Genomic DNA, 11,930 nt, shown 5'->3' with positions numbered 1-11,930 from the left:
ACATGAAAGCCCCCCATCCCAACAGAAATAGCTGGAAAGCCCACGCTGAACATAAAAAGGGAAAATGATGCAAAAATAAAATTATAAGTATTCATTTCTTAATCATCCCATTTTCTGATTATTTACTCATCCCTACACTTATACTGAATATACATATTCATCACATAAAAGCAAAAATCTCTAAGCTTTTCCCTACCTTAGCTTTTTGGTCAAAATGAATGCAAACAATCACGTGGGATTCAGCCAAGCAGTGACGTTAAATTCTGCTCTGTCAGAGAGAGCATCTGTCAAGCCCACATTTAAACTGCTGCCTGCCTGTGCAGCAGCTGAAGAACCGTGGATTTCATATTATAGACTAAAACCCCAGTAAAACTGCTCGGGGGAGAAAAAAATTTTTTTTCCTGCAGCTGCCAGGCAACAATAAACGAAGAAAGGTAAATCCTATTCTTTTCCAATATAACCGAAGCACTTGATTCTAGCTCTGGTGCTTTACATTGCAGCTCAGTGTTATTACTAGAAATATGGATACTGAGAAGAGAACACAGCACTGCATTGTCCAGCCAGGAAAACAGCAGATGTAAAAAGCTTCAATGCATCAACTGTCAGAGAGAGTCAACAGTGCTCCAAACAGAACGAACAACTACAGTTCTTTTGTCTAACGAGAGAGAAAATGAAAGGGGAAATCTCAGAAGACTAGGACCCATATGAACAAGGAGGGTAACTCGAAGCAAGCCGACAGATGGACACTTTGGATACTGTGAAAAGCAATCGCAGGAGGCAGACTGTTGGGGGATGTGCGCATGTTCGACAGCATCTTTTTTGCTGAAGTGATGGCGTGCCAAAAGTACTTTCAGTGGTATAATCCTCTCCACATAAATGGCCTGATCAAGGAAGGTATGTCAATATCTTGTGCATGATATTCGTATTACCTTTTTATAGCCCCAGAGGCACTAATACTTAATAAACAAGTTCAGATAGTTCACTGCCCTTGAAACTATGAAAGGCTTGCTAAATATATGATTTTGAAATTTGTCATTGTTTAGAAGACAATCGTCACTGCTGTATTCAGCTAAATATGTAGCTTAGAGTAATTCTGGAGTATAGACATGTAAGAGGAAAAAGGCCAATAGTAACAAGATGTACTTAAATGATCTCTGAGAAATTAAACTTAAAAAAAAATTGTAGCCCTTTATAGAAAACAGCAACCCTCTATCAAATTAGGTCAAACTGAATCCTTATCTAGTAAATTAAAGTATACTCTTTAAAAGGGCTATCAAGAAGCAATGCAGTGAAAATTACGTTAAATAGTATTAGTATTCTCTTAATTATTTCAAGGTGTTTTGCAAAGTCCTTTTAAAAGAAAATCTTAAGATTGTATAGTAATAAAATCTTCCCTTCCATCTCTCTTTCCAAATAATGAACACAATCAAAGAATGTATCAGTAAATTTTAAGTACTGCTGAAGTATAAGAGGATATTAAACAGAAAGAATTCACACAGTCTCACATAAGGTAGTGAGAGTTTATGCAGAGTACAAGACCACAGCAGAGTCACATGTTATTTTAGAGTCCACGAATACAACTTTAAACAAAGAGATAGCAATACCTGCTAAAAATTATCCTATATAAAATAATGACCTTTTATGTTAGGTAACAGATTCTACAGTATCAAAGCTAAAAACTGTTACTGGAGATTTTAAAAGTGAAATTCACAAACATAATATGAAAATACTTGTATAAAAATATGTATGAACAGCAAAATAAGTTCAAAGATTACATATAAATGTATGCAGTAAATGTGCTTATTGATACATAGTAATAAATTGCTTCCACTGCATATGTATACAGGACAGAGATAAACCAAATAAGCTGTTTTAGCAGCAACAGCAACTTAGGGTCAAGAACTTGGATATTTCTAAAATTTTACAACTTATCAACATTTTTTTCAGTTTCATATTGAACAAACAGAGAGCGAACATTCTTACAATGTACCTAAGTCCATGCATTTCAGAATTAAACAAGTTCATTGGGCTCTGCTACATCTCAACAACTATGAATCATTTGTATTCTAATAAATACTGAAATATGTTAGTATTGCACATGAACAAAACGTGATTGTAAAAATCAAATCCTTTATCAATGGTACCTTTATCAGTGTTAAAGTCATAAATTAACAGTTTCATAAGCCAGACATCTCAAAAGTGTAGAACTTCTTCTCTATTTTAAGGACCATGTAAATCTAGGACTGTTCCAATAGACTTAATGTAACAACATTTTTTAAAAGTAAAATGAAAACTGTGCATGTGTGTGTACATGTACAAGTGAAGTGTATTTTATACCAACATTATCCCCACTAACTTCTATCCGTAAGATACACACATTTGCAGTGTTATCACTGAAAAAAAGTAACAGATAAAGCTATCTCTATTCTAAAAAATAAAAGTGAAAAACTATTTAGCATGCCAAAATATTTAACTTTCTTGTCTTACTTTTCAAAATTTAAAATAAGCATTCACTAGAGAATGATTTTATCATCCAATAAAATGGGAAATAGTTATAATTTTATTTTATCAGGAAAATTATAATATATGAAACTCTTAAAAATTTTTGATAAGACACATGAGCTTCTTTCCTTCATCAATGGGAGATTAAAAATAGGTATCTACATACTTCAAGCTTATAGAATTTCACATACAACTATCATGAAATTTAAAATGTATCAAAATTATGTAGTTATAAACAAATTAATTTCTATGCTAGATTACATGATAATGTGTTATTTTCTACAACATTAAAATATTTTGGAGATTTTATTTTGGGTGTATTATTTTCATAAAAATAATATAAATTATTTCTACAAGATTTACCTTCATTCACTTCTTCAATCTTTTGCTTATTCAAATGTCTGGGTTTTTTTAATTTACTGTTTCTTAAATCATAAATTTATACTTTTTAAAGATCTATTCTAAATGACAACCTGAAGCAGATTCTGAGCATTGTTACAGCAACACAAAACTGATTCACTTAATTTGTTTGGAATATTTGCAATAGATCAAACTAACTTTAAAAGTAACTTTTGTTGCTTTTAAATGTACACACATAACCTAGAAATCTACTGGTCTCTTTATAGAAAGAGGGAATCGTTACTATTTATCAAAACAAATACATGATTTTGAAACAATATCTGAAAAAATAGTGTTCTAATCTAAACAGGAAGGCCAGCTATTTACAAACACAAAAAGGAAAAAACTGAGTGAATCAGAATGCTCAGCTCTATTATTTTCAGCTTAGCTCACAGAGGAACTATGTTTTGTTGATACAGTGAATAGCCTTGGTTTTCATTCCGCTAATGTGAGGCTAAAATTCATGTAAGTAAATATTACTAGCAAACTAAATTGTTATTAAAATCTCAAACCTTAAAAACACTGCCTACATTTATCAAAATGATTATTGTAGAAATATTATAATTGTTAAAAGCACTATATAATTTCAGAAACTAGAAATTATTAAATGCTGATGCCTGTCCTGCTACACTTCAGAAATTCATTCAAATTCCCACCTACTTGCTCCTCCTAGTGGCTGCTACTAAGATAGTACTTTCATTCATATATACCTAACATTTTCAATCAATAGTTTTAAGAACCTAATGTTATATAAATTTAAACTACAATTACTCGAATTTTATGAGCATTTACATGTAAATGTTATTATTTTCTAAAATTAATTTATGCCAAGGCTAAACAATTTTATTAACCACGACTGTTCGATATCACAGGCTAATCACATGCATTTACAATATATTGTTTCAAATAAGTGTTCCTACATTAAAAATATTTTATTGTTCTTTTACTTGAAATATACTTATCAGGTAAGAACTGACTAACCAAAATTATATGTTGTCTTCTTTCTCAAAAGTTTTTCTCATTTAATGAAATTCAACCTATAGCATTTCACAATAGGAGTGTCTCCACTCCTGAAGAAAAAAAAAAAAAAGAAAAAAACAAAAAAAAAAACTAAGAACATACAGTAACAAGTTTGTACTATGCACTGAAATCCTTGTTGTAAGATAACCAGTTTTTAACATCATTAACTTCCCATATTGATCTCATAACTTTAAAAGTATTACTTAAAATTTTTACGATGTGCTATATATAAAGAAGTCTTAAAAATTTTAATAAATTCTGTACATGCAAACTTCTAATAACATAGCTCAGGAAATTTTGTAAATATATGTTGTGAAAACTCAAATTTTAAATAGTTGTATTTGATAGTAATTACAGCTTATATTTCATAGGAAGCCTTAAAAAAGTATTCTTTTGCCAATACCATAAATAAAGATAATTATTGGGTATATCATAAAATTAACTTTAATTCCTGAATACTTCACATTTGAGGTGGAAGATTAAAATTAGATTAAGAGTACACGAAAATGCTGATCATTTATTACTGTCTAAAAATCCTACAACGAAGTTACTGGACCTTGAAAATTAATTCTGACAGGTGCATCTTCTCATTGACTTTCTCAACACAGTAGGGGCCAATGGAAACATGCCAAGCAGTGTACTGTGACTAACAGAACTCTGCCATAATCAACCTTGCACCGTCTGTCCCACAACTGATACATGACCATTTTACAAAAAAGGCCACTGACTGTGTGCCACTCCACCAATAGTATGTCAAATCAATTTTAATTAATGCCAATAAATTTCCCATCTGTTCCCAAGGCCTTCTTATACAGCCTTTGTCAGGAATCTAGTAACATTTTTCTTTTCTACATGCATCCAACTTTTAAATCTTTTAACTTAGGTGGAAGATATAAATAAGCAGAACCAGTGAGACAGAGAACTAAATACAAGCAAATGTATTCACCTCCTTTTAAACAGTTCACTGTGCTACAGAAAAATATATTTTTTAAAGTAAATAATCCTGATCTCAGTTATGTTATACTGCCAAAGAGAAATGCATTAAGAACTTTGTTTCTGGGTAATGTATTCGCATAGCACTAGAAATGTTTAGTACTAGCATGTTTATTTTGCTAGTATCCAGAGTTCCTTTTAGAGAGTCCCTTAAGATCTGGCATTTTATAAACCTTTTTGCTTCATATTTATAGAATGACTGCGAGGGACACAGCGTGACTGAATTAGAAAATGACTACCAAAGAATAGTATTGCTTCAAAAGAAGAAACCAGTATTTCCAGCTACCAATATTTCTCATTCCATTACTGGTTATTTACAACATGCTTCAGTGGAGAAGACGACATTGCTGCTTTGCAAAAATGACCTGGAATGGCAAGAGGTCTCTTTTCCGTACCCATCTTATTGGTGTACTTTCCTTAGTGTTTCTTTTTGCCATGTTCCTGTTTTTTAATCATCATGACTGGCTGCCAGGTAGACCTGGATTCAAAGAAAACCCTGTGACATACACTTTCCGAGGATTTCGTTCTACAAAAAGTGACACAAACCATAGCTCCCTTCGAAACATATGGAAAGAAACAGTCCCTCAAACATTGAGGCCTCAAACAGCAACTAACTCCAATAACACAGACCTTTCACCACAAGGAGTTACAGGGCTAGAGAATACACTTAGTGCCAATGGAAGTATTTACAATGAAAAAGGTACTGGACATCCAAATTCTTACCATTTCAAGTATATTATTAATGAGCCTGAAAAATGCCAAGAGAAAAGTCCTTTTTTAATACTATTAATAGCTGCAGAACCTGGACAAATAGAAGCCAGAAGAGCTATTCGGCAAACTTGGGGCAATGAAAGCTTAGCTCCTGGCATCCAAATCACAAGAATTTTTCTGTTGGGAATAAGTCTTAAGCTAACCAGCTATCTTCAACATGCAATACTGGAAGAAAGTAGACAATATCATGATATAATTCAACAGGAATATTTAGATACATACTATAATTTGACCATTAAAACACTAATGGGTATGCACTGGGTTGCAACATACTGTCCACACATCCCATATGTTATGAAAACTGACAGTGACATGTTTGTCAACACTGAGTATTTAATACATAAGTTATTGAAGCCAGATCTGCCTCCTAGACATAACTATTTTACTGGTTACCTAATGAGAGGATATGCACCCAATCGAAACAAAGACAGCAAGTGGTACATGCCACCAGACCTCTACCCAAGTGAGCGTTACCCTGTCTTCTGTTCTGGAACTGGTTATGTATTTTCTGGAGATCTGGCAGAAAAGATATTTAAAGTTTCTTTAGGTATCCGTCGTTTGCACTTGGAAGATGTGTATGTAGGAATCTGTCTTGCCAAGTTGAGAATTGATCCTGTGCCCCCTCCCAATGAGTTTGTGTTCAATCACTGGCGAGTTTCTTATTCAAGCTGTAAATACAGCCACCTAATTACCTCTCATCAGTTCCAGCCCAGTGAACTGATAAAATACTGGAACCACTTACAACAAAATAAGCACAATGCCTGTGCCAATGCAGCAAAGGAAAAGGCAGGCAGGTATCGTCATCGTAAACTACACTAAAAAGAATAATTATTTTCAAGTGTGCAATCTGTAAATAAAGCTAAAAGCATGTACGATTAAAATACACTGATAGGACAAGTTTTAGTTAAAACCCATCACATAAAGGAATTTAAAAATTATTTTTTAAATTTCTGAAGTTAATATTTAAAAACACAACATCATAATGATGAAAAGATATCCCAAGTGAATCTAAAAAACAAGGGAATTCTGTGTATTAACATGCAATAATAAGTATGCATACACTGATGGTTCAATTCTTGTGTTAGGGCCAATAAAATATATCTGCATATATTTTCACGTAACTTTTAATTTAAGAAATGAAGACAGTCAAAAGAATCATCATTTTAGATTTAGCTTTTCATCTCAATGTATAATTATATGTAAATAAAACACTACTAACAATTTTAAGAACACTTTGTAATAGTGCAAAGGACAAATTTTCTGACCAAACTATTCTACGGTTTTGAAAACTTAAATTCCATGCAATAAGATTTAGTTGAGTTATTCCATAAACTGTTATGAAGTTCAGATTTCTCATCCATACTGTTTTCGTCTACTTAGTTTTTTAAATGAGATACCCATTTTAATTTTATTACTCATATATATTGGGAAAATTATTTTAACATGATGTGATAAAATGTGAAAAATGAATGTGTCTCAGGCTGAAGTTTTTATTTAAAAAAAGTTATCAAATGTTACCAAATAGATATATTTCGTATCCTTACTGGTGTTACAAGGCAAGCTAGAATTTCAATGAGTTATTCAATTAGATTAAATACTATACTCTTGAAGAGTACCACTATTTAACTTCAAGTATACCTGACTTCAAGTATTTCTGTAAAAATAAATCAGGTCCATTCCTCTAACTGAGGAAAAAGTAATCACCTAAAGGTATGAAGTGGAGATATTATAGGAAAAAAAGAAAAGAAAAAACAGTAGCAGTTACATTCAATATATTTTTAAGGTGCACGTCTGTCAAAATGCAACATATGGAAAGCTTATTTCCTGACAGCAGGTGTGCACGTGCCAACACTCAATCATTTTATGGCACCTATTTCTTTCTCTGAGTGCCAAGTTTACAAACCTGCAGTTTTTAATTTGGTAGATGACAAAATTTTGCATCACCAATTAAAAACTTTTTGGGGAGGGATGGAGGGAAAAGTAAAAATGTTTGATGAACACTTGACTCTAGGATGAATAATGTATATGAAGTAATTTTATCAAGTTTTTAATAAAATGGTAAACAAAAAACTTTACTGAGTGTTATGATACAAATATTTTTATAGTAATTTTGTTTGGCTACATCATGGATTTTTTAATCAAGAAAAATTAATCCATTAAACCTAAAGTAGTTGCATAAATTATCAGAATACTATCTCATAATAAAAACCATTTTTATCCATGACTATTAATGAAGGGATAAATTACCAGATTAAAACTATAACATGAAAAAATTTTAAGTTCATATTATTTAGTATGTTGAATTCTATTTACATTCAACATACCTCCCATCTTCAAATTAGAGCCTGAGTTCTACTCTACATCAAGTAATTCTAAAAAAATGACCTACTAGCTATTTCACCTGCTCTTGATTCAAGTCTTTCTCTTTACTTACTCTGATTGTAGAATACTAAAAACACACATAATAGAGTGGCATAAAAATGGTTTGATAAAAGTGGAATTCTTCCATCATTATAAAAATATTTTCCTCTGAATAATTTGTATCTCAGAAATTTCAAAAAGACAAAAAAGAATATCTGAGTATATAGGGCATGTAAATACCACCAGAATCTCTGAGTGGTATTTATCTAAATTATGTGTACTGCGTAAGCTCTTCAAAAGGTAGTACTGTACTTCTCTTGTGAAAAAAATCAAGTTTGAAAAAAAATGACTTATGAAAAACATTTCTTAGAAAACACCATTCTGCTATCTCAGAAATTACTTTATAATCGTCTCTATATTCCTAATCTACCTTGAAAAATAATAATCCAATGACACTCTGAGTCCTCGAAGAGGAATAGATCCAACTAAGTAATCTTCTCAGTAATGAAGAAAATCCTTATTTCAAAATAAATATTCTATATTAACTTGATTTTTCACTTTCAAACAATATGAAGTTGATTTCTTGAGCAAAATAAAATCTTTACCTTACCAATTAACTGTCTTTTCTCAGTACTATGTAATTCTTGACACATGTAAAGATTAATTTTACATAACAGCACTGGATGTAGTAAAAAAAAAATTATAGAGGATCAGTTATGTAATGCTAAAGTGTTAAAATGCTCATGACAGGGCTGAGGCTTTTATGTCTTGCTGTCTGTCAGGCAGCTGGAATCACCAGTGGTACATTCATACTGTCCCACTGGGTGGCTTTTTATTAATTTTATTAGTGAAAACTGATAAAAGTAATTAGATACATCTATACCAATGGTACAAACCACCCAAGGGGATAGTCATGTATGCACTACAGAAAAAGTTCAAGCCAGCAGAAGTTTATTTTAGAAGTCAAAAATATGAAAAGTTTCAATACTTCAACTAATTCTGATTTCTCCTTTAGTATTGTATATAGCACAATCACATTCAATCTCAACTGAAATCTTAATACTATCTATTTCAGAAAATCTTAGTAAACTGATACCACTAACAGGAGCAGAACTATTTACTGATTGTGCAAGCAGTATATTTAGTACTGTGTTGAAGCATTTTCACGTACATCTCATAACACTATAAATTATTGTAATGTTAGATTGACATAAGAAGTTAAATATGTAAGATCACATAGCTAGTAAGAACAACAGGTTTCTGTTCCAAAGACCATGTGTTAAGTCATTATGCTGTTCTGCTATATATTTTATGTGTGACAAATGTAAGAAAGTCTACAAAGCTAAGCAGAAACGTTCCCTTGCTCTATTTTTCCAGTCTCTGCTTGTTCTTCATTCTTTTCCAGAATCTCCAGGCTTCACAGCCCTTTTCACTCATTAGGTGCAAATAAAGATAAGGGAAAGGAGACAATATCGATTTCTTAAGACATTCTCTGATCTCCTTTCCAGCTGCAAGCAAATGGTGACCAGAACCTTTGTAAAGCATGGGCATTACTGCTTATCTCTTGCTTCTTTGGGCACAGAAATACATCTGTACACAGTAGGTGGGTGGTGCTCAGAAATTACAGAAGGTGCTTTTTACGTGACACACAAAAATCATTTTAGTACCAAAGTGGCACTGAATTTACCCCACTATACTGTTTAGAAACTTTCTATTTTGAAATGTAGGGATAAAGCCAGTTTAACCTGCTCAGCTGTGCCCCCTTGTGCCATTTTAATTGCTTCGCCATCAAATTTGACTATTAAATTTTCATAGACATAAAAAGAAAGTAATCAGTATTTAAATACATTTCTGAAATACCTCAAACAATAACAACATATTACCTGTATGTTATTTGCGAAAGACCCATAATGCACATCAATACTAAAGTGAAGCATTCTGAATTTTACAAAGAAAACTATCATTGTATATTCTTCAGTAAACATCACTCATACTCTTCCAAGTATGAATTATAAACATACCACTCTCAAGATATAACTTGCCAGAGGAAAGGAAAATGTTTATCTATATAAAATTAATTTTTGTTCCTTTACCACAAGAAATGGATAAACCCTAACTTCAGCTAAAGCATCCATACAATTACACCAATTTACTCAGTGATCGACTTATCTTAAATTTTACCTGAATCTGAGTCAACATTTAAATCACTTCAAACAGTATACTGACCTAAACACTAGAAGAAATAAAAAAAAGTTTCAGCATCATAAAAATAAACAGGAAGCTGTTATGTTAAATTCAAGCTTCTATAAATAAACTAAGTAAATGGTCAAAAGATACTTATTTACATAATAAGCCAATGTGACTTGTTTGCTTCATTGTAATAATTATGATTAAAAACATTTTAATGCAAGTAACAAACAGAATACATGACATCCTGCTGGCAATGATAATTTCCTAACATTGCTAGTTTTGAAAAAGGATAACAAAGTCACACGACAATCACCTCAACTAATTTCCTTAAAAGTACTTAATAGGGGCTGGTGAGATGGCTCAGTGGTCTAAAGCACCTACTTAGAACAAGCTTAGCAAAAAAGTACAGGGACCACGGTTCAATCCCCCAGCACCACATACCAGCCAGCCCCGCCCCCTGGTGGGCTGAGCTGGCCACACACACACACACACACACACACACACACACATAAATAAATAAATAAATAATTTTTTTTAAAAAAGTACTTAATAGTCTTTCCTAATTATTTTAATATTCTTAAAAAATTGAGAACATACAAAATCACTGTGAACAACATTCTGTCAGCCAAAATCCTGTGTAACTCTCCAACAAAATTAAGAATAGCAATGAGGATATCCAATGTCCAAAGCACTTAATGAGACATTTCTTTATAATTTAACAAATCAAATATTTGAAAAATAAGAAATAAGGAATAATCCCAACAAAAAGTAGGATTTCTGTAAAGAAAAATAAGTTTTGCTGAGACGTATAAAATTTTCTTACAAAAAAGAAGAAACTATATTTTAGATAAGAACTTTTTAAAAACATGGAAAAATCTCAACATGTTTTACTCATCTATATTTTAAAAGATGCTAGGAAAAAAAGTTATTACAGGGTCAACTTAAACACAACCAAATCTTAAATATACTTTTATTTTGGTGTGGATGAAGATCACAAAAGCAATATAAAATGAAGATGAGAAAAAGATACAAGCAGATTAAAAAAAAAAAAAAAAACCCACTGGAAATGATCCTAAGAGAATCTACTACAAAGCAGCATCAATTCTGATGTATACTGGCACAAGTATTAAGCAGTCAAATTCAAAAAAAAAAAAAAAAATACAAGTAGAAGAAATCACAATATTTATAATACCATCATGAGTAAATCAGATTTAGTGATTATTCAATATCCCATTATTCAACAAAATAGAAAAATGGTTAGGATTTAATATTTAGGATTTAAGTCAAGTCTTTAACATATTACTTAACTTCTAATATTACAAAAACAGACTTCAGGTGAAGTGAAAAACAGTGCTTGGAGGGCCTGCCCCTTAGCTCAGTTCTTTAAGTGGCTGCTTCAACAAAGCAGTCAGGCTCAGGTTGCTGTGGTTCGATCCCCATAACACTCCAGCCAGCCAAACCTGCCCTGAAGGCATTCGGAACAACAACAAAAAAAAAAAACAGTGCTCTACTGATAACTACCAAACACCTATTTGCTGTTAAATTTTTTAATGTGATGAAAAAGTGCTGACAGCAAGACAGAATATTCTTACTAAGCCTCTCTCATCAAAATCAGGACACAAAACTATGGTCCTTATACATATACAATCACAACCACATCCCAAAAAATAAACATATAACAAATAAGAAGGGTG

General features: G+C 31.9%; 1 protein-coding gene across 1 annotated transcript; it reads left to right on the top strand.

Moving 5' to 3' along the window:
- The first annotated feature begins 298 nt into the window (after window positions 1–298).
- On the top strand, window positions 299–7,760 carry B3galt2 (beta-1,3-galactosyltransferase 2). The gene is made up of 2 exons (XM_004625300.1): window positions 299–894; window positions 5,109–7,760. Exon 2 carries the CDS (start codon window positions 5,236–5,238, stop codon window positions 6,502–6,504), a length of 1,269 nt encoding a protein of 422 aa, XP_004625357.1. The 5' UTR covers window positions 299–894; window positions 5,109–5,235; the 3' UTR covers window positions 6,505–7,760.
- Window positions 7,761–11,930: the final 4,170 nt, after the last annotated feature.

The sequence above is a fragment of the Octodon degus genome, unplaced genomic scaffold (assembly GCF_000260255.1).
Source record: "Octodon degus isolate 3935 unplaced genomic scaffold, OctDeg1.0 scaffold00009, whole genome shotgun sequence".
Classification (NCBI taxonomy): Eukaryota; Metazoa; Chordata; class Mammalia; order Rodentia; family Octodontidae; genus Octodon; species Octodon degus.
This window is presented reverse-complemented; position numbering and strand designations above follow the sequence as displayed.